Source organism: Varroa destructor, unplaced genomic scaffold, assembly GCF_002443255.2.
Source record: "Varroa destructor unplaced genomic scaffold, Vdes_3.0 BEIS01000007.1, whole genome shotgun sequence".
NCBI classification, from domain to species: domain Eukaryota; kingdom Metazoa; phylum Arthropoda; class Arachnida; order Mesostigmata; family Varroidae; genus Varroa; species Varroa destructor.
In genome coordinates, this window is record NW_019211460.1 from 4,080,614 (window position 1) to 4,105,178 (window position 24,565).

General features: G+C 43.1%; 1 protein-coding gene across 1 annotated transcript in view; it reads left to right on the forward strand.

Annotated features, from left to right (window-relative positions):
• Window positions 1-7,428: 7,428 nt before the first annotated feature.
• LOC111253596 (uncharacterized) overlaps window positions 7,429-24,565 on the forward strand; it is a 63,261-nt gene continuing 46,124 nt past the window's right edge. The window contains exons 1-2 of the mRNA XM_022813241.2: window positions 7,429-7,849; window positions 8,624-9,588. Coding sequence (XP_022668976.2) covers window positions 7,670-7,849; window positions 8,624-9,588 — 1,145 coding nt within the window. The 5' untranslated portion in view covers window positions 7,429-7,669. The remainder of the gene's footprint in view (window positions 7,850-8,623; window positions 9,589-24,565) is intronic.

Here is a 24,565-nt window from a genome sequence, read left to right on the forward strand (position 1 = left end):
AAAGTAGAGGCGGGGGCAGTAGACGTTAGAAAGGGCGTCCAGTATAGCAGCACTTCGCTAACTATTACAGGCAGTAGGGGATAAGTATGGGCCAAGTTGGGGATCGGCTAACCCGTATAATTGAGGTCTAGCTCTACGGCGGACTTATGTCGCTAGGTTAGTTGATCTCAGCAAAACCGTTTTAATCCATGATCTGATTATGAAGACTCGAAGCGACACAAAGGATGAAAAACGAACATGCGATAACGCTTTGTACAGGAATTGAAATACATGAACGCACTTTCGCTGCACGACACAGCCACTGGGTCTCTTTTACGGCCCAGCTAGGTCAAACAGAATGTAGGCCTATGCGTGGCGCGCCCCCGCATAATTTAATAAGTGTGACAATTTATAGCCACATAAAATAAATACATAAAATTTGAAAAAATAACCTACACGTTCGTAATGTATCATAAGCAACTATTCCACCGCAAAGCCTCTGCTACTTTACGATATACTAATGTTTGGAGATTTGAGGTTTAGAAGAGCTCAAGTAACATTGAGGTAGTTCCAGGATCGAATCCCGTGCATTGCTTGCGCGTCCATATTTTTAGAAGAGTATGATACTGCCGTTTATATACGGAAAACTCTGCCACAAAAGTATTAGAAGTCATATTATTATTAATCACGAAGTCGACTGTGTCTAAAGCTAATTAGACGCTTGTGGATCCGCCGCCGGATGAAGTATCTGCACAAGTGTTCTGTCCAGGAGGAGACATGCGTTGTTTGACATAATGTTGCCGTCCAGGTGTGCTCAGATGTGTTCGTTGATTGGCAAGGTTATCGTAACCTCCCGTACATTACTCGCAGGTCATCTTTGCAACGGTCAGTACCAGCTGAAAGGGGCAAATCCTGCTTTTCAGCTTCGAAAATCCAACTTACTTTTATGCCAACGCAACGAAACTAAATGCGCCCTTGGTACCATGTCAAACCCAAACGTCATTAAAATGATGTTTAGGGATGAATTTTATAAAGCAAGTAATTTCGCCTATGTGGGCTAGTGGATCGTCCCCTATCACGGTCTTACGACCCACTTCTAATTTTCGCTGCGAGCAAACAAAAGTTATTCGCACCTGTCGACCTTGTGCCGGAGGGATGATAAACAAATGGTTACCGATACGAAAAAAGTTGAAAAAAATTTGCAGTATCGATTGACAGCCTAACAACAGCTCTGTCGTGTTCACATCGGCCAAACCGACAGCGCATTTGATATTTGGAAAGTAACCTTCTATAAATCGTTACGGTAATGGCCAGCCATTCCTGTGCATCCTCGTCATAGGTTAGTATTTGCCTGCAAACCTTAGGAACACGTTATAATCTAGGGTCGAACCTGGGCATAGGCACAGAGATGGTTTCACGTTGAGAATTTGCCGTCTGGTGACCAATGGCAATATCGGACGTAACACTTGAAACATAGAAAAGTATTCCAATGTAGCAAAACCATTGTATTTCTGGAACATTAAGCTTGTTGTTCTCTAAGGAGATCTGAATGTTTATTTCGTGTTACAAATGAAACTGATAAAGAGGATCACCAAAAAGCCTCAAAGGGTGTGGGCATTTGAGGTCGAGTCCACTGTGTGATGCAGCAGCTTGTACAGTTTCTCGATGACTGATTGGAGACGATATGACATGTAATTTCGTTAAGCTCGTGTTAAAGGTTACGGAATAACCGTCTTACTGTCAGTACGTTCCAGTGGCACCGTATTTTTTTTCGTATCGGATAGTCATCGCGATGTACTTACCTTTCGTAGAACTCGCTTGATAATACCGAATGCGACGTATGCGTTTTTTTTTTTTTATAGAACCAATCATAGACAGTGAGTCTATGAAATAAGGTCACAGCGGAAATATACTCGGGCTATAATCTATCGAACGTCTTATTAAAGGAAAGAATCATACTAACATACACAGAAATACCGCATTTCGAATTGTGAAAATAGTAGGTCTGTATGATTAACGCTAAATACGGATGTAGCTGTTCTGGGCATAAAAAAAAACTACACGAATACACTGAACTACCTCCTTCTAGATTCTTAGACGCAGTGTAAACGTAGCGTCAGAGCGCACCTGCTGAACGATTTCACGTCCATTAGAACGTCAGCTTTGCCGATAGGCGTAGTATTTTTGCGTGAACGGTACGCTTTTGGAAATGTTGTATCTATCGTAATTACTTATTAGTAAAAGTTGTACGTTTTTATTGATTTTATAATAGCCATATCTAGCTAGATTAGGAGCCCTCAGTCATTTTGCATAGAAAAATCGGTTAAAGGAGACGCCTTTAAGATCTGCTCCTTTTTCACGACCTTAGCCGGCCAGTCGACAAAGGTTTTTGTCAGTTGTTTTCTCGTAGAGTTCTAGTGATTTTATAATAATTCGGGTGCGAAGCGTCCTGAAGTGAAGCTCAAGCGCAAAAGAAACATTCATTGGGAGACAAGAACAAATGAACAAGGCAATGTTGCTCGTCAGGGGATGAGGGGGAAGCGGGGCGTAAATTTGGAAAGGATTGAGTGACCATCACCAAGCTAAGCCATGTGAAGTAGTTAACTTTGACGGTAGAGATGATGCAAACCTTTGCCGGCAAAAATTGTTCTGCAAACATAGCTGTTTCTTCCGGCAGTGGTTCCCTTGGAAATCCAGAATGTTCGGCAGCTTTTCAAGATAGCTTGTTTCCGCCCTACGTTTAAAGAAGTAACTAGTCTGTTTATCATGTGTTTAAATTTACGGCGGTCACGTTAGATCGGGTGAGCTTTAGCTCAAAATATTTCCAAAATTTAAGAATCAAAGAAAACTCGAGAACAAAACTGAGGATAGGATATAAGACATCCTGTCACTATCCTATCATATACAGCCTCGGGCAAGTCAGTGGGCAAGAAACGGCTATAAGTGGCATACCCATCCTGCCGCCATAGATGTATTCGTAAGGGAGAAAATAAAAGGAATTATTTTAAAAAAGTTTGCGTTACATGAAAGCATGTACTCCTCAATTGATTTTCGTCTTATTGGTTTTAATTTCTGACAACTTGGTGAAAAGACATATTGCACGATTTTTTGTACATCTTACGATATTGTTTATGGAGTTTGCTATCATTCAGAAACATAGTAGAATCTAGGATGTTCGGCGGGCTTCACCCAGTACCGTATCAGGCTTGACGGATCTGCTGGCTTTGCTCCTCGCCTGTTTTGCCATTATTTTAACAAATTTAATCTTCTGACTATTTAACCCGTTGCCCTTTAGAAGTTACTGCATCAGCCTGTTCTAGTGTAGACGGATTTCATTTACATTACGCGTGACGTAACTTTCTAATTGACATTTATTAGAAATTCGCTCAGGAGGCCACTCAAAACCTATTTTCATTTTATATTTCATAGGAAAATTAATACGGTCGATGAGATTTTTGTTTGTTAAGTCGAACTATTTATTTTACTCAGCTTGTCGAGAGTCGTTGGGTCATTGGGTCGTTGGGACGATGAATTAGAGCAAAAATTATTCCTTCTACATAGAACACTTTGTTATGTTTGTACTTTTCAAACGGCATTTTCCACGTGAAAACTGAACGTTAGGCATAGAAACATCCAAGTTTTGGGTCCTTGTCATCCAGGAGCGTTTCCTTCAAAAATAGATGAATAGATAGGTAGATGAATAAATAGATATAGATAAATGAATAGATAGGTGCTCGAGATCTATCGACTGATGTCCGCAAGACCGTCAAAGAAGCGGTACTTTGTATTTATTGATAAAATATTTTTGATATTTTAGTGTTTCTTTCAAAAAACTCTCTTTCTAAGGATTATCCCTCGAAGGATTTGCTTAAAAGAGCGATCAAAATTTTTTGTCCACCCCCATTGTCACATGAGTAAACTAGATGTAACATTTATTGTTTTACTGCTGTCACGTTGAAATATACTTTCAAGGATACAAGCATGTAGACCACTTTTGCTTAGTCTGGCCTTACTCGCGAAAAGTAGGCCGTGCATATCTCGGACTGGGTTCATATTGAGACTGGTGTTTGTCCAGGGCAAAGCTAGATTGACATTAAAGATAAAAGACAAAGAAGCTACCGTAAACTCTTTGTAGTGGAGTAGATATAATAGATAGATAAACTGTATGTATTTTTATTGATTTTTAATATTACTGAAAGGGCTGCTGATATTAGATATTTTGAAACACAGGTAAACCAGACACAACGGCCCCATTCCGCAGAAGCCGCAAAAAAGTGATTATAAAAAAAAAAACATATTATGAAAAAATGAATGCTAAACTGGGTCCTTAGTTAATTTTTTCAAAAACGGGAAAACGAGACTAGAAATCTCGCGAAAACTTTATTATTAATACGAACGCAGAGGTTAGACTCACATCCACATTCGTTTCAAAGTTTTCAAGGACCCCTCTATCTAAAGTTAAATGATTCTCTAGACGAAGGCTTCTACAATGATCTTCCGTACAACTTTCTACTCTTTCAGGCAACGTTAATTTGTCGCTATTAAATAGAAAAAAATCAGCATTTAGATTACCTACAAGTTTCTGTATCGGCTCTTCCAAGCTGCATTTCGATTGCGGATCCCTGACCTGACAGCATTGTATAAGATACGAGGCCCTCTACTTGTGCGCCTTCTAATAGTTTAGGTTACTTTTACAGCCGAGATTTGACAGATAACTCCGAATGAAGTCTGTATATTTTCGTTTGAATCGCACGAAGGAAAGCTACAAGCTGCTATCGTTGACCGATTGCATATGAGGACCTAATAAAACACTTATCGTTTACTATAAACAAGATCATCGGTCGTCAACTATAAGATTTGCGACACACGGTATTGCATGCGCGGAAGCCGTATAGTAATGCCAATAGGTTCGATCATGCTGTACTTTCTACACGTTCCAACTGGGTATAAATGCTGCTACTGGCCTTAGGCGTACTTGCCAATGCGTTGCCAGCATATCTTCGCCGAAGCGATAAAATCATCATGATATTCTTCCGTTACAAAGCTGGAACAAACAATGTTGTCGGATTTTTGACTCTTAGTTGTTTGACTTTATGTTTACATTTTACCGTTTCTGGTTTCCCGGTCGTATTACTGCTGTTTGTTTTCGTGTCACTACAACACGGCCTCAACTATTCCAACTTGTAATGTTTTAAGAAGTCCATATTTGAGGAGATTTACGAAGCTAGTCTCGACGTATAACCTATATATTCTATCGGCTATGTGAGCGTTTTACATAAACCAGCAATATGGCTATATGTTCTCTGTTTGTAGCGAGCGTCGACGCGGTAACGTGGACGGCCAGGCCTCTAGTTCAAAGACCTCACGGGGTTGCTCCTTCTGGATACGTACTACTTACAAACGTTAAGTAGCAAGAGTTAGATATACGTATATGTGTATATACAAAATCACATGTGTGCGTATATGAATCAAAGTAATATTCGGAACACAATCCTAACGCTAAGTTTCATCCCCTCTGCTACTTTTTCCTATTTAGACTGACAGTATAGAGTACTTGGATACTTTCAACTAAAGGTTTTGTTGTTTACGCAAAATATATACATATATGGGGCATCGCGTCGTACATATGGGGTAAGGACTAAAACGTGTATCGAAGATTAATAATATATCGACTAGGTGCTACGGCTTATTAACCGCGTCTGAATTGTTGTCTGTGTTTTTAACTGTAAAACTCTGCCATCGCTACCAGCCACGCTGCAATTCCGTTATGCTCTCGTCTCTCCCATGCGGCTGCGCTATTCGTAACTCGGTGCGCCAACAATTCTACGTTTCGTTGCTATGTGTTCCGACGCGCCACGACCCTTGCGACTCTGTATGTGACAGTTCTCCATAGGTTCTTGTGCTGTCGCACATCTGTCCATCGTCGTCCCTGGCACCCTTCCTTCCTAAAGTCCCCAAGTTCGTTACGGTCAAAATCTAAGGTTTTCATACGGTATATGACCGCCTATTACCCGCATGGAACCTGTCTGATTGTCTTGTCCACCGAGTAATTTTCCATCGCCATCACACTTTCAAAACGAGCCACCCCTTCCGCCCCTTGCGTCCACGCGGACCACAAGCTGGGGCCGGGTGGAGGTGTGCTACAGGTGACACCCAAAAGTTGCTTGCCTTCTGCGACGATCTAGCTAGTGGTTTCGACGTTTTTATCTCCGTCCTATCTTCTACTAGAGAGCAGGTTGGACGAACATTCCCGGGCAGTCCCCAGGTCTCGTGATTCTACAGATCTGATGGGCCGTGTGCCTTCCTTAAGCTACTAAGTCGCGAAGAACTAAGCCCCAATTTGGATGCTGGCAGTATACCGATTGGAATATTATATCTTGGCCGTACTAACAGTCCACTGTTTACCCTATTCACTGTAATAATGTACTATTAGTAAGACTTAAACTATTGTCTTTAACCTGAAACAGCTGGCAATCTTTTTATAATATGCGTCAATGTTACACGATGGTGTTACCATCTTGTGGCAAGCATTTTCTTGCCTAAATAATAAGGTTGAAGGCAACTTGAACCAGTTGTGAGATCAGCAAGCCACGGGCTTATTTGTTACTGTTTATTATTCACCTCTCTCTTTTTAAGCCGTATTTCAGCCATCTTGTATCGCCAAGTAGGCGGTAATGGGAAAGTGTTCAATAATAATGATTATTTCAAATTTTTGATTTATTTCAAACCAATTGATTCTGCAATATATCCTTTGGCTTCGAGCCTTTGTCCTACCCATTTTGGTCCTCATTGTGAAACTGCTTTTGTCGAAATTGTGATCCAATCCGAGAATTATAATAAGCGCTCCATTATGCTGAATATTTACTTAAGACGGTACAATTATCTTTATTTAACAGTGACATTTATAAGGGGAATATAATCGTTGCGTGCGTGATGCTACTGGTCCACATGTCACCAAAAATAGGTATGGGGAACTCAACGGAGAGGGACGTGGCATAAATTCAGCACTGAAGAAAAATAGATGCTAATGGTCTGTGAAACGAGTTAATTTAGAAAATATTGTTTGGTAATGAAAAAGTTAAATTAAAAAATTAGGAGGTTAGTATTCGGATATGGAGCACCAAGACGTATAGGACATCTAAGATTAGTTACGGCGGGGTTGCCTTTATGCTTTATCTCGGCAAGCAGTTGTTATGTTACTTTTTCGGTTCTTTAGAGACGTTTCTAAGACTACAGTTTCCAGCCCAGAAAAGGTTTAGCTGTTTTGGGGCGAAGGTAAAAGCAGAAGCTTAACTGTATTGAAGTAGTTACACATCCAGCTTACATCTAACTGTTGCCTTTCGCGTTGTATCATAAATTTAAATTAACGTGAACATCTTGCCTTAGTAGATGGACGAGTGTTCCTTTTAAGTCTGAGTTGTTTTGTGTCGAAGGGCCGGCAGCCACGAGATGGCGCTGAACTAGTGCTATTACGTTTGCTTCCGGACCTCTACTCGAAATGGTGCTGGCATAGTATTATATGTACCATTATCCATTCTACTAGCTCATTGCTACTGTCCTGAGTAGCGCGCGCGCCCGTTCACCGACATGCCATCCTATACAGTTCGTCGCGAGTCTTAGAAAGTGATATGTTAAGGTAGCTAGAACTGGGTATGGCGACGGGTAGTTGCTGAAGGAGACGACGCAGGCAATGGGGGCACAGCATGGTCGGCATGCGAAGGATGGAGTGGCGGACGAAGATGAGAATCGTGGATTTGAGGGGGAACTCAGGGACGAAAGAAGACAACGATTCATCGCCGCACGGCGAACGCTTTTCGATGCTGAAATAGTCGTCGTCACCAACGCCAGCAACAGTATCATCAGCATCGTAGTAAGTAATAGTAAGAAGGGTCGTTGCAGTTGTCGGTGCATTTTCTCCCTGTCGACAACGAAAAAGCTGACCGAAAGAGGTTCTCTGAGCAGTAGTAAAACGATGAGGAATAGAAGAAGGTGGCGGGAGCGTAAGGGGAAAAGAGGCGGCCGAGGAGGAGGAGAAATGAGAATAGGCACTCAAAGGCTGAGGCGACGAGGCAAGCCTTCGCTTTCGCCAGCGACACCGGAACTCCATTGAGGTGATGATGTTTCCGTTTGGAGAAGTGGGACATAGACGAGACGAAATGCGTGGAGAAAAACGGAAGGAGAACATAGGTGGGGCTGGGGCGACTGGATGCTGCTTCTTTCCGCCCTGTTGCGTTTGAAAGCTGATATTGTCTACAAAAAAAGCTACTGCATTAAGTTCGTAAAATTATGTGAGTGGATAATCAAGGCCCATATTTTGCAATAACAAAACCTGAAAAAAGTAAAGTAAAGAATTAGTCGCGTTAATTAGGTAACAAAGACCATCTGCACCGATCCTCTACCTACACTACTCTGCACAAAATGGAAGTACCAACGGATGTAAGCGTTACGTTCTACTGTAAACATAGTAGGTATACTACAATACTTATAGCTCTGAAATGAGAGAACACATCATTCTGGCTATATTTTCGATTGCCAACTCTCGTTAGCTACAACGCAACATAATCGGTGTGATAGCTTGCCTATTGTAATGGCTAAAGGTTATTACTAATATATTGACGATTATTACTATTGCCGGTGATTTCAGGGGAGTCGATCAACGCCGTCACCAGCGAGTGATGTGACCGGTGGGGCGCTGTCCTCGTCCCCGCCCTCCAGCGCCAAAAGCGGTGCTCCGCCGCCCCCCGTGGCCGCCACCACCGCTTCTCTGGTGGCGTTCGGGAGTCCGCTCTCCCCTGGCTCCGCCCCTTTCGGGAGATCCGGCCGCGCGCTGGCCTCATCAGCGCCGCCCTCGCTGGGGCTGTTCGGGCAGGATTTACCACCTGCGTTACGTCAGGGTCTAGGCCTGGATTCGCCCCTAGCCATGGCCACACTTGGGCCACTTGCCTCAGCCCTCGGCCCTTTGGGGGCGTCGTTGGCATCAATGGCACCAGCTACGACTGCCAGTCAGACAACCGGCACCGGCAGTCACACTCCCAGCCAAACGGGCAGCGGCCGCAGTTCTCCTGATGACGCTTTGAATTCACTGAGAACACCTTTATCACCTCTTGGAGGCTCTCCGGCAGCCTCTCCGTCGCCTCAACCTCCACTGGGGCTTCCATCGCTTTCGTCCCCATTGTCTTCGCCTCTTTCATCAACGCTCGCGTCGCTTCCACCCGCCGTCCTTCACCAAATGCACCAAAGTCTTCTACATGGACCCATGCCACTGCAACCACAAACATCCGCTGAGCACCGGGAACGAGAGCATCATCATCATCATCAGCCCCATCAACACCACCATCATCATCAACATAATCGGGAACAACGTGAGCGTGACAGAGAGCGGGAGCGGGAGCTTCATCGCGAACGTCTCGGCGGTGCTGCTGCCGTTGGCGCATTAGGAGCTTTAACACAACTGCGTCTCCAGGCATCGTTGAGTCCACCTAGCGGTCTCACCGCCAACGGCCACGGGGGACATCATGGGGCGTCGGGCGTCAACGGAGGACATCACGTACTCAACGGAAACACGACAGGCTCCCATCACCAACAACAACACGCGCTCAAATTCAACGAGTAAGTACAAAAACACAGCGTCTGGTACATATCACCTAATACACATATATATCTGTCACATATGTTAAATTTGGACTTTCTTCAGTTTTTTTGCAATTCTACCATGCTAATACAAGGCACTTTCAGTGAGCAGTGGTTTTTCTTAAAACTTTTTGAAAATACTTCTTTATATATAAAAAATTAAAGCATATGCAAGCTTCAAAATCTTGGCTTCCAATCATACATTCAGCCCCTGTATTTTATAGCTGTAGATCTTTTCAAAGGTTACGCAGTTCTTAGAGCAGCACAAGATGTTAACTTTCTCTGAGAAGACAGAAAGAAGGATGCTTTTTATATATTTTTGTTATAACCTTAAAGTAAAATGATGACATTTACGATAGAGTCACAAGTGAACCTGGGCTTGCCAATATGTGGAGTTCTCGATTTCAATACCAAATGAATTCAACTTATTTATAGGCCTAAACTTCCGTGTGCTGTCAATAACTAGAATGATAACTAAACGGACCAGTTAGATGAGTCCCTCACCGGACGTAATGCCAAGCCAGTTATCCCCCCCCCCCCCCCAAAAGGAATTCCCTTTTCAGAACAATGTTAGTGGAGGCGTGATTATTTGGACCTCTTGAGTATGCCAGGTCTCAGGAAACAAGTTCTTAATCAGAAACGTGCCCTGTTAATCAATCGAGCGTCTGCTCATAGTCTATCGAACGCATTGTCGACAATGACCAAGAACTGAGCAGTATTTCTTAGCTACATCGAAATTGAAGCCAGGTCTATATTATCTTTCTTTGTCATATCTAAATTATATGAAAACCATCGATTAACTGAAGCAGCTGAGAGCTGATACCAAGTTACACCTACATTGATTACGAAATTCAGTTGATAATAGCATGTTTGCTTTAAATGAAGCGTGTGCTTATTTGTCTTAGAAAATTGAACTTCATATTCATTCGCCTGGGTGGGGTCAGGCGCCATTTGAAAGCTAACATTGTCACTACTCCGAAGCCTTTTTGCAGAACTTCAGCCAATAAACGCGTAACATTTCAGTTCTAATACATGTAAATAAACCTCAACTGTTAGTGCCATTGAGTTATTGCTTCGAAAGCCGTAAGGGGGTTTCCCGCCGCCCCCTTCCTTTCGACTGTTTAATCTACGTGCAAATCCTGAGCGCGATTGCGTAGACCCGTGCGATTCCCAACCCCATTCTCAGTATATATATGCGTACAGGATGTTCGAAAAAAGAATAAAACTAGAAGCGACTTTAGTATAAACGATTTCGGATTTAATATAATAACGCAGCCAATGAATTCGAAGCTTTTCGTCTCGCGTTTTCCAATTTTGCAACAATAATCTAAGCCGGCGATTTCTTTTCAAAATTGTTGTCTACCGTGCAGAAGGTAGGGCTCCGTCTCCTCGTCACAATCAACCTTAATCCAACTATATATATTTAGTACCTTTGTATATATACAAAGGTACGGTTCTGCAATCCACCAAATTCGGTAATCATTTTTATGGGTGTTGGTGGTTTCCGTTGATTCATCACCGGCTTTTGCAAAGCAAGGTCTTCTCTACCTAAGGAAACCTTGAAACAATGCACGGCACTTGAATTGAATACAGGAAACGTTATTAGGATTTGTGTTTGATGGAATTTACTCATGTAGTGCGCAAATACAACAGAAAATAGTAATTTAAAAAGAAAGCTTAAATGGTCTAGTTCCTTTACCAATATCTGACACGAAAATTAACGACAGAATGGCTTGTGTCAATCAAAATATTTATGTTGACTTGACGGTTAACTGTCAGGACAGTCCTGCAACAATGGCAAAACCAAAATGGTAGAAATTGTCATTGGTTGCCTGAGCACTATATAAACCAGCCACGTTTTCTCGGTTGTGGGACCTGACCTGTTATGTGTGAACATGACGTCGGCATTTCGCTTGCTTTTCCCGCTATTTTTTTGTCGTATTTTCTTCGTGTTGCCTTCAGTTGTTTCGCAGTTTCATTCCCCCCCCCCCAGCATAGAGCGGGGGGGGGGGAACAGTAGCAGCTTTAGGCGTTCGACCACCCTCTTTTTTTTAGCACTGAGCGGAAAGCAGCAAATGTTGGGACTTGTTCTGGCACGCTTGTCTCGCTGCAAAAATAGGAGTAAGTAAAGAGAATAGAGCACTAAAAAGCAAGGCGAGGCCTAAAAAAGAAGTTCGCATACTTAATAAATTGCCGCTGCTGCTTCAGATTCTTCCCTCCACCCCTATCCTTTCTCACTACCGTCATGACTACCACCTTATTCGCTTGTGTCGTCCCTTACCTAAAGGGCTTCGCAGCAATGCCCCATCGTTAGCAAGCAAAGGGATTGCTCTTCTACGCCTGCTGCGCCGTCTCCTTTGAATGCTAGGGAACGAACCTGTTTGGAAAGACATCGGCCCATACAACTTCAAAGACGGCTAGTACAGCACAGAAATGTCGAAGCTTGCCTGCCTTCCACCTAGTAACTCCCTCAACGAGCAGCGTTGAAGAAAACTAGAGGAGGTGAAAACCCTTGTTTCTTGCCCCTTTTTGTCCCGCATCTACTGTTCATGAGCATGACAACGACCCTCTACTAGGTGACGGGCTAGATGTGTGCGACCCCAGCCTTCTCCACACAGGCCGCCCGCACTTCTCCTTTTAAACGTCGTAGCTGCCAGGCTGCTGCTGCAAGGGCCTGGTGGTCCTGCACCCCCTCCTCTCACTTTTCAGGCGCCAATCGGGGGCAAATCGGGTGACTATCGGAAGAACACGGTGACGGTAAAATGGAGGAAGCTGCTGAGCAGGGGGAGAAGGCAGATGAGCAGTCTGTTCTCTCAATGAGGTGGATCTACAACGGCGTCGGTCGGATGAAGGAGGCATTAGAAGGAGAGTCAGAACGAGAGACGAAAGATAGAAAATGGATGGAGAACAGGCAATAGTAGCCAAAGCAAGAGGGGTTGTCGTAGAGATGGATGCTTCCGATACAAAAGCAGTGGCGTCGCGCGCCGTGTGTGACGGTGTTGCTATTCCCCTAGCAAACGTTGTTCAACCAATGACGCTCATTTGCATTTCTCTAAGCGTCAACGCTATTGCATGAACGCGAAAAGAGACGAACTAACGAATAAGCGCACTAGGATACGTAGCACAACTATGCCGCTGGTGATAGAAAAGGGCGCGAAAGATTCGAGCGAGTTTCCTTCTTTTCGGGAATAACAGAAACGTGAGATTCCAGTCGAGCAGAAAAACGTTAAAATAATGAAGCCGTGAGAAGCAGAGCCACCATACCGATATGGTATCACAAACCAGACGATCCTGCGATACTAAAACAGAGGAATAAACAAACCTGGCCACGGGATAAACAGAATAAGACCCCTGTGCAAAAAAGGTTATCGAATAGGGTCATAGATCCAAACGGGGTGGCAAAAAAAATGCTGGTAGGCAAGAAAATGAGAACGGCAGAGAACGACTTGCAATGAGACATGGCTGACTGAGAAAAAGGAGAAAAACAATACACGAAATGTGTGCCAAATCGGAAAATAGGTGCGCTAAATAACATCAATAATGATAATGGAGATGCCAAGAACAGACAACAACAACAACAGAGAATGGTAGGCAGCACGGATCGTTCAATCAGTTATGCATGTATTCATTCATTCACCCCGACCGTTTTGTTTTACCCGGTACCAATATCGACACTCATTAGGAGCTGTCCCTGTTTGGGGTGGCCGCTTTTGTATCCGTTCGCTTTACGGACGCCAATTTTTTATTTGTGATTATTAGACTAATTAGGACATCGCAGTATTCAATTCACTGAGAAGTTTTAAAGATTCTTTCGATCTATGTACAGGATTTCCATACCGAACCAGCACGGGCAAGATTACTCGAATGGAAACAACGGCGCGATAATAGAGTTCAGTTCCACAACACAAATAGTTCTCACATTGAAAGTGCTTCTGTAAAGACAATGTTGCGCACCTGAATACCGGGCCGTCTGCTTTGTTTATGTGCTTAATAAAGCAGACAACTAAATGACGAGCAGGTACAACAACACAAACAAGCCGAGAGTACGGGCAACCTAAATTTAGACCTCGCCAAAAAATAGCGAAGAGATAAGGCCAAAATTGGTTTACTGTGACTGTATTGATATGAGAGCGTCGGGGTGGCAAAGGCTGGCTAAGAAACGCTGGCTAAGAAGAGCATGGGCTCTGTTAGCGACGAACTGGATTTTTTTTGGTCATACGTACGTTCTTCATTTTACTGTTGGTTTTTTTTACACGAAAAGGATATTAAAAAGTATCTGATTAAGACTTGCCATGGATTCGTGAATAGACGCATAAGGAAGTAGGTTGCTTGTCGTTTCCGCTTTAAAGGGTACCCCGAAAATCCTTAAAAAAAAAAAAAACAGATCTTGTGTATATTAAGTCTAGCTCAAACCTAAGTTTTAAGAATATACGCTATCTCTAAGCTTTGATATGTAGGTCTCTTCTGCTTTATTTAGTCCAGCGGTATTCGTAGATAACGAATGTACCTTCCTCAACGCCGATTTCTTTGTACGATATCGAATGTGTCTGTTGTTGTGCTCTGCCGGTGGGGTATCTTGTCTCGAGTCCGTTTTGTTGAAGCATTGGGTTGCGTCGGGTAAGACTGTGATAGTGTTGCATCGCTTAATCCAGCACTTGTCTGTATTTGCCACCATCTTTTCCACGGTCGGTTCGTTGACGATATCTCTCACATGGCCTCTTTCTTCAATAGCCGTCTATTATGCAGCAGTTTTCTATCTGGCACATCGTGGTCCTACTACTAGCTGCAGTCAAGGCTCGATAGGCTTCGCTGGCGCTGTTACCGGCAGTGATGCCCGAACACCTCCCAGGCCAGGCCTTTGTGCGGACCTTGTGTTGCTCTTGGTCTACCAGCGATAGGAAGCAAAATAAAGAGAAGACGCGAAGAAGAGATAAGCCACGTTCCTGGCATTCGAGGGCCAATTGGACATTGGTAGAGGAGATGGCAGTGGTATCGGGAGGTCACCTCTATTAAGCCCCGTATTACCACAACCCGCACACCCCAGCTGTGCGCCAGCACCGCATTTGCCTCTATTACTAATACGACTGCTATAAGGGGATTCGACGCGTGCATCTGTTCGAACTTTGACAACATTGTGTCCTCACCTCAATGGCCAGGAGCATTTGCCCCAATTCAGATATATATGGCAATGTACGTCGTAATGCAAAGCGCATTTGTCAGTTCAAATTAGAACAGCCGGCTTCTTCGACCGCCGTAAATTAGTCTATGCTCACGTTTGGTATTGAATAAAAAGGAAATGGTACACAGGCAGCACCACAGTTGATAAGGGCGAAAGTCCGGTGTCTGCTTTATGCCTTATGCAGTTATACAAGAGGATGACCGGTATACTAGTTTAAGGCACCAAAAAAATGTTCATCGATTAATATCGCCATTACACTGTAAGCGACTTTAGGCCAAACTAAAAAAATCAGAACTTAAATGAAATTAATGATAACATCAAGAAACTGAAGTTGTTGTAATCAGAACGAAGCTCAAATTGCTGAGAAAGGAACGTTCCCTTTATTACCATCTATCAGCACAGGTTCCCTGTGACGCCGACGCATTCAAGAATGGCGCGTTGAGTCGTTTTAGCTAACAAGAACTATAGGACAAGTCCCATCGGCAAGGGCGCCAACGTTGGCACGGAATAATAGTAGCCGTAAGTAGAAGCGTCAACATTAAGGAGAGGAAAGCCAAGGCCCAAAGTTTCTCCCTGGGAGAGAGAAGGGTTGGAAAAAGACACAAAGAAGGAATAAATCGATAGAGAGAAGTTGAACGGCAGCAGATCAAATGAAGGAAAACAGAAAAAGAGGAAAGAGAAGGCGATCGAGAAAATGAGACGAAGTGACGGAACTCAGGATGAGCATAGTGAAACAGACATTCGGATAGACTGCATTCGCGTGTATGTATGTCCTAGTATCCATGTGTCTGTTGTGTGTATCTCTGGGGTAGGCATCCGCGCTCGCATCGACGTCTGCATACGCATGTTGGTCGGGGAAGGCTCGGCAAAATGGACAAAGGCATAGGGAAGCTCGAGTCAAGGGAGCTAAAAAAACGATGAGTTCTGAAGCCGGACGTTATGCGCCGTAGTGGTAATGGTGGCGATGAAAGTGTTGGCTGTAGTGCTGCGAAGAAATGAAGGCAGTCGTTGAACAGAGTAGCGGGAAGATCGGCGGAATAAAAAGATGTCGAATACTTCGTTGTAATCACGAGCTGCTACTGCTTCTGCCGCTTCTACTGCTGCCATAACTAGGCAGACAAAGACGACGGGACAGCAAAATACGCACGAAGAAATAGTGCGATTGGGTGGTCATGATAAATTAGTAGATCATTTCTCGACTCGTTCGCGCTCCTCTTCTAGTGCGCGTGTGTGCTTGTCTGCCCCGCAGCACTGGCGATCCAGCCGGCACTACGATCGGATTAGATAGCAGATTGGTCTTTGCAGAGGGTCTAGTGTGGGAGCTCTTCAGTCGCCTGTTTTTAACTGCGTTTGTCGCAGGCTTTTAATTCGTAATCATGGGTTTCACTAACAGATACGAGCGACGTGGAAAAAACTCAATGTGTGTTTTCAAATGTCCAATCTGCTTTTATGCTTTCTAATGTACTTCTGGACGACTCACGCGATGGGACTGAAAGTTTGTCTGTGCCCTCGAAAAATGCGGACCTAACATATATTGACCAGGCTGATATAAAAATCTTCATCTGCTTATAGACTTAGTGCTGAAAACCCTTACGTAGGTTGACTGACAGTGTTATTTGGTCGGTTAATTCAGTGTTTTTCTATTGTGGATCGATCGGTTTGCCCGTCTAAGAAGCGGGAATCGGATATTAGAATAGAATAGAATAGGTGAATGTATGCACTTTCCGTGTCATTTAGTAAATTTGCACCAAGTTGGACAACACGTTTCCTTCGATGCACTATTAGCGCATGAAAAGGCAGGACACTTGACATATCCTCAATGTCTGAAACGATGGCAAAGTCTGTCTGACCAGTCTTATTTGACGCCCATGGATTCGTGAGTAAAGCCTTGAGATGTTACCTTCGAGAGATGCGTTATAAGGACAATACTCTCTGATAGAAAGAGATGCCACTCTAGAGACGCTGTTGAGGATGTAGCAATGAAGTAGTATTTTAGCAAATGAAACGACATCAGGCCTGCTCGGCCGTGGGGCATGTAAATAAGGTCAAGTATATCAGTGGACGGTACCAGGTAAATGAGCTCAGGACACTAGATATCGCGGTTCAACCACAAGTCATTCGTACGTGTAGTTTCGTGTAAGTCGATGTATAGGCGCTGCCAAACATAGACCCAGTTCCTTCTCCAGTAGCCCGACAATTGTCTATTGTTTTTATTTCGACCTGTTTTATGCTTGGTGTCATGACCACACCGCGACGTGTTCTTGTCTTTGTGACGTCCGTTCGGGCAGTCATTTATTTCCGGCCGGCTATTCAAAGACGGCAGAAACAGACAATTGAAAAATAACGATGTGGCCTATTCAGAAAAAACAGGAGTTGATGGGAATAGACGGTGTCGGCGACGATAGCCTCTTCATGGTTAGAATTTGTACATGTAGCCTTGTCTGACGATTACCATTGTAAAAATTCGTTGTTCAAATTAGAGACGCGCTCGTATCCTGCAAGAAATGTAGCTCACTTCTTAACTAGAATGCATTACAATTTTAGCAGATACATTCCATCCATGATTTGCTTCTCAGTGATGGCCAATCTCTGAGTACTGTGCGAAAATTATATGAGCTACACAATCTCAGATAGAATTTAGCCAGTGTGATCCTATATTATATCAACCTTTTCTTTCGTTGATGGTTTTTGCTTTTTAAAAATACTCCATTTTAGTAGATGTGTTTTGATAGTGGTCTGCCGACCCTGCTGGAATATTTCGTAATAATAAAGGCTCACCCAAAAAAGTTACCCCTTATTTTATGTTGGTGTTTAAGTGACGTTTGATTAAATCTTGTTCAAAGTGTTTGTCGGTCACGGCTAAGGTCTTCTATCTTAAACGTCAATTCGCTGATAAGTTTGCTGATTTCGCACGACCGTATGAGCGATATATTAATTTTCCCTATAAGGTTGTCAAAGAAACCATTCATTTACACAGCGTTTGAAATCCACCCTGCCATCACGCACTTTCAAAGGAAAACTTGATATCGAGCGAACGATCCTTACTCTGCCTTAACGTTAGCTTCTGCTAGTGCTGCCACTACTCGCTTCGTAAAAGTAGAGTAGTTATTTTTTATTGTCAGCTTCAATATCTCTATTCTCTCTTTTAGTAGCCGTTTGTCTCGAGGCGAGCCACCGCTGCCGCCGGCCGGTGACGCGAATCCTCTGTTTCCATCTCATCTCTATTTCTTTATCGCTCTCGTCTTTGTGCTGTTTTATCAATTTGCATGAGAATGGAATCGAAGTCTTGTCTATCAATAGACGGGTTAATGAGGCCACTGAGGCTGCAGTAGGCTGTAACAGTCGAGCATGCGTGAAACGTCAGCCGTTCGTTGCATTAGTAGCATCAGCAGGACGACCAGACGGTGCGCAGTCCCTTCCTCCGTACCAGTGGCTACGGTAGGTTGTAAAAAGAAGCTACGAGCTGGAGCATAAGCCGTCGAAGAGTTTTTTTTGCTGAATCAGTATCGGCGTAGTATCTATTATAGTTACATGTAGATGAGGATCGGAAAGTGAGCGACTCGTGTTCACCGAAGTCGTACGCTGTTTTAAAAGGAGATAAAGACCCTTCGAATCTGTAAGTGGTAGCATTACTTATGAATGGATACAAAAGGATACATAAAGTCTATATTCTGGTTCGATTTTTTTTCTTTTACAATCGAATTGGAAACATGGCAAGGAGACTGGAAACTACGGGTTATGATGTTTAGAAGGTAAATATGATGTGACGGCGGCCGAAAGAGTGCCCTTTTTTCATGGGAATGGTAATTGTAATAAATAAACTATCGCTAAAGCATAGTTTTAGGTTGCCTACAAGTTTATTGACAGGCAGGATCTATTCATATAGTTCATATGTATGATCCGTTTTTAAGAGCACTAAGGGCATAAGCTTTGCCTGCCATTCTTTCAAACCGTGTACACGATATGTTCGCCGATAAACTACTGGCGCATTGTATACTATAATTTCCGGGTCTTAATTTGTGACTCATACGACCAAGTAAAAGGTCCTCCTTTAGAAAGCCAAAAGTAAAATTGTAAGAAAATCGTATTGTTGTCGATAACAGCTCACACCAAGCGTCTGGCATTGGAAACAGCGTTTGTCCTTTGACGTTCCAAAGACAAATTCGGTCATCTTTAAACGAAAACTCTCACTTAAGCAGACGACCTAGGTACAGCCACTATAAAAGTAAGCGTTATTTAACAAGCACTTGGGTCGCTGATAGGCCAAGATACGAGAATGCAGGTGAGTGTGCAGAAGAATCAGATATTAAAATTCCGCTAAGGTTGCCCGGAAGCTTTACTAAACATGTTCGAAACATGCGAGCAAGAGCGGCTGAACTCATAAAAAGCGGAGAGAACTTTCAATGACTGTAAACTGGGACACTCAGTTAATTACTGTAGAAGTATGTTTTTTTATTTGCTTATTGCTTCATACTAATAACTGTTCGAACTTATCAATATTTCACAATAAGCATACCCAGGACGACGCGACGGACAAAAGAGTAAATTTATTGATCGTAATCGCTTGGAAGAACCGCAGTTAGCGGGGGAAAAAAAAAATAAGAGAAACACACATTCGGATGCACGATGTGTTTCAAAGTAAAATGCTGAAGGTAATTTGACATAAGTGTACATTTTCGCAAAGAGAAATATAATGTGAATCTCCAAACACATTGGATCCTCTGATAGATTAGGCAGGTCTATTTCTGTAGAAAGGTTCTTTTGATTGATATGATTCTATTATTGAGAGAATTTTCCTTCTTCTTCTTCTTCTACTCCTGTAGATTGAACGAACAGCAGATAGAGAAACTTGGCACACTATAACAACAACACCAACAACTATTAAATGCAAGCATTAAAGCGGTTCTGCAGGTTAACTGCACCTACTGCGTCATCGAACCTCTTAAGCCCAACGCTTAACATTATTCCTTCACCAGCCTCTCCGTATGACTACTTAGTGTAGATAGCGCCCTCTGCTGGGTCAGTTTACCCTGAGTAATCTGAAGGAGGAGCTTAAAAGCAAAGTGTCTTAGAACAGGCCGGATGTGGTCCGGCGAGCTGAATGGAGCGGTACCAGCGGTGACGACGGCGGCCGCACGGCCACTGAAGGACTCTTAAATGATCCGTTTTCCTCGCTGTCGAACGCCAGCTAGTTCCATTTGCCTAGTGAATTGCCCCTGCCGTAGTAGCTCGTGTCCGATCCTTAGCTTTATTAGCCATATCGTCGTTATACTGCACTCGCATAGGCGTCCGTCCGTACTCGTACCCGAATGGCCAAACTCAACTGCTCGACCGCCTATGTTTGGATATATCTGATAAAAAAAAAAAATAAAAAAACGCACTCGCGTGCAAGTTGATTAAAACGCGCAAGTCATTTTTCATCGGCTCTTTGTTCATCTGAATATCAGTGAAATTATGATCACGATGTACGGCCATACGTAAAGAAGACTATTTTGATGATTTGAAGAACAGCGGAAAGGAAGGCAAATGATGTTTTGCTAGCTTTGTACAGTTGCTATGGCAATTAGCTGTGATGACTCCATAAGCCAAATATCACTATCCATCAACATATTCAAGCCGTTGGAAGAATCGCGTCCAATTTGGCTTGAACATTTATGGTTTAGGACGACTTTTTACTAATATAAAGGGATTATCGTAGTTAACTTAATATGAGGCTTGCCCGTTATGATAACAACTCCAATGTCGACGATTCGTTTGGATTAGCGATCTCGCAAAGGCTGACGCACCTTACATGATCACTGTCCACAATGGATCTTTTTTGAATAATTAAATGTTCTCTTTTAAGAAATGTCGAATTTGCCACTGAGCGGAATTTGTGCACGCTTGCTTTTCGTTTTACCATTAACAGGTCTTTTCACGTTGCTCCGATCATAGGGCGCTGCTGAACTGTCTATGATAAGGTTGAGAGTTTGTCGATCGTATTTGAGCCTTACGTCTCGCCACGAGGATCTAATAGCTGGAAGGATGCTAGGTCGTTCGTTTTGTAATGAGTAACGTCCTATACAATGAATTCGCCCCCAAGTTTGTTGCAGCTAAGCTAACTGGGCCTCTACATTCTTAGAGATTCCCTGTGATATTTTAGCAGAATGGGCAAATCGTCCATCATCGTGTCGACTAACACCGAGATCACTTCAAACAACGCCGAACGGGATCTCCAGGTTTAAACCAGAAGTCAACACCGAACTAAAAATATCCTTCGCAGCACTTCTTCTGCAAGCAACTGACCCTTTATGCAATATCTTTTGCGTCTATTTCCTCTCGGTATTTCTTCATATAGTAATGTCTATGCTACGGGGATCAGGTCTTACGATTTTGGACGACGAGATTAAGGATTTTGTTATGTACACTGGCTGATCTTGCGCTATTCTGAGTACTAAATTTTATACATTGCCTTACACGAATGTATCTGCTTAACTTGTATCTTATGCAGGTTGGAACTAGGTTGCTATCGCTAGTTTTCACGGTTGAAGGATGTATTTTGCTTAGCCACTGACTGAGTCTGCAAACCACTGAAACCGTCACACATAAAACGGTGAAGTTATCAATTATTGCTCATATAAAATACTTCTGAATTGACTTCTGTGACAAATGAACTTCTGTGACCAACCCGTACATGTTACATCGGTAAGTGGAGTTCACCGAACACCACCGGCGTCGTTGTCCAGAACGCAGAAGTTTTCGGACTAAATGCGCAACAATGGTTTGCAGAGAAAGGCCGGTAATACTTGGCTAAAGGGACTAAGGCACACAACGCTAATGGAATCCTTGTTCGTTTTCAAAATTAGCATGCTTAAGCCTCTAGTGAATCTTGACTTGCGAGGCGGCGCGTTTACGTTCAACGTACATGTGCGTGACAATGCCGTTTCAGGCGATACTGTTCCTACAAAAGGGATTTAAGGTGGAACACTTAAATCACTTGTTGTTATCGCGTAACTGGCATGCCAGCAGACCTCAAGTCGGCGAGGAGGAGGTCTATATGGAAGGTAAAATGGTGCGGATGATGTCTAGCTTTTTGGCTACAAACAAGATCTCGTAGTCCTAGTTGATTGGCTCGGTTGAGTCCGGAGATACGACGTAATTAACACTAAGTTCTTCAATGAAGCAAACGAATGCAAACACAAAATGGAAGCTTACCAGAGCGTTACTCGAGACTGTAGAAGAACTACGATAGATCAAGATTGCGTCCAAGTATCAATTGGTATTACGCACTACGCAACCTTTGCCGTGGGTAGGGCGCTGCATTACGACCTTCTGATCTGAACTTTTAGTGGTGATTCGGTGGGCTCTTTAAATGAACCAAGTTACGAATACGAGCTTAATGCATGGTTTCTTCGGACTAGCGCGTTTGTCGTGACTCACTATCCACGTTAAAAATGATTCAAATGAATACTTGCAGGTTCAAGATAAACCGTGACTACATAACAGCTTGCCTTAACTTCTGAGGTGATAAAGAATCTGAAGCGCCCTTAAATGTAATGCTCCGTTCCAACCTCAGACTTTCGCTGTTCTACTCTTCTTGCTAGAAAGAAGGCTATTCTAGAAGATATCTTGGGAGCGCATTTACAAGTCTAGTAACACACATACATGTACACGTATTCCTATGAATATGCTAGCGTGAGCTAGCACTGGTCACCTCTCTGTTCTAGACTAACGGAAATAGAATTTTAAGTTAGACACAGGAAGATTCTCGTTGCCTTCTGGCTAAGACACCCCCCAAAAAAGCTAATTGTCTTGCCTCACCGGCAAAGTTCGATTCGTATGTTCCAGGTTTTCAAGACTCGTGGAGGGCCTATATATACAGATATATTCAGTTAGATCTCTGTTGCCTGATGTCACCCTTAATACTTTCTGCGGGACAAATATCATAGCTCGTTTTCTTCTCCCTGTTCTATCAGCATGCCCATTATCTCCAGGTAGTCCTAAAATTCGCACCAAGGGAATCGCTGCGTGTGACTGCTGAGATACACTCAAGTCAGCCGGCGTTGTTCGTTCGCATAGGGTTAGGTCACTTTTCCGTTTCCTTCACATTGTGGACTCTAAAACAAAGCCAAAAATGAGTATCTGTGCATTTGAACACTACGTCTGGAGGGTAGCTGAGTGGGGTCATTATTATCTATTATCCGATTATACAAGTGAATGGCGTTCGGAAGTCATAGAGTGAACGTAGAGGGAACGGCTACTATGTTCTCTAATGGAACATGGTGAACTTCGGCAAGCAAGGGCTGCTGGGGAAGCCTACGATTCGCCGGATGCAACAAAAGATGTCTTGATCTAATAACCCCCGTACAGGCAACAGAAGCTGTGCGACGTCGTTTTGATCTCAGCCGTACTATTATTATATTATTAAATGAAATATGCAGAATTGCAGCGAACCTGATTTGTGGGAGATGACACGTAAATCTAAATGAAGGTCAATATGGTCCAAGTGTCCATTATGATCGCATAGCAGCGTGTTATTTCACGATTATATGTATGAAAATCGTTTTGCTTTGCTTTGATAAATGTAGCTAAACTGTATGCTGGACTAATTATTTTATATGGATATGATACTAATTTGCGTCGTTTACCTGTCCCACACACGGCTCCATTCTCGCGCATCCTTGCAAAGTTCAGTTATTTGTTTGTTGTGTAAAAAGGGCGCGTTTATTTGAAATGATCAACCAGCGACTGGCTTTTCCAGCTTCAAGTTGGTCTCGTCAGAAGACGAACCGAGTTCACTGAACCCCATTCGAAATGAAAGTCGTACACAGCAGAAGCAACACTTTTCCAAAATTCCTCTTTCAAAGTTAGCGAGCACCCCATTGCACGGTGGACATGTAACTCCGACTTAGTGTGAATGTCCCTTCACTAAATGTGGTCGTCCCCCTGTCTTGACCCCACCCCCTCTAAAGCGGTGCCGTCCAATGCATTATTGAGAGCGAAGCATCAAACCATTGCATTCGACTGCAGCAGAGAAGACAGGGAAGAAGAGCGACTTCACTAATCGCTGATATCGACTTTTTTTGTCTTGATTTCTGCTCATTCTGCACATTTTTAAAGGACTGTCAGCTCTCCACATGACTAACTGGGTCTGCCAGGGAGATCGATAGCAGACGCACTACTACCTTATGTGCATACATATTGTCGAAAAGCCATTACATATGTGTTTATATAATAGATGTACGTCTGCGTGTTTTTGTGCTTGCGTCATAGTTACTACGTCAAGCATAAATGTATTCATGGCCAGTATTGCATAGGGTTAAACATCTGCAACAACACACGACGCATAAAAGCTATTTGAGTAACGATTGAATGGAACACAATTTGTTAACTGTGCTCTGTTTGCGTTTTTCGTATGAACATGTAAAATGGTTTATGCCCCTGCCAAACGTCTCACGCGCTAGAGGCATATCCTGATGTAGAAACGATTGTGTATGTCCAAAAGGGAACAATGATTCCTCTGTGCTATTAGTTCTAGCAGCCAATGCAGTGTGATAGATTTTGTTCTGCGCATTGTCTTCGTTTTACCGTTTCGTAATCTTGCGTGCAATACATTTCGTTTCCTTATCCGTAGAGGCACAAGTATAAGATGACGTGCACTGAAACTGATTATAAAAGTGCAGAGAAATTTTAGAATATCAAAAATTGCTAAAAACTTTAACTGCAATCAAAGTTTGATGCGCTGTCAAAGAACTTTTCCTCCCCCTTATTTTTATTTGTAAATATAAGTTACTCAGC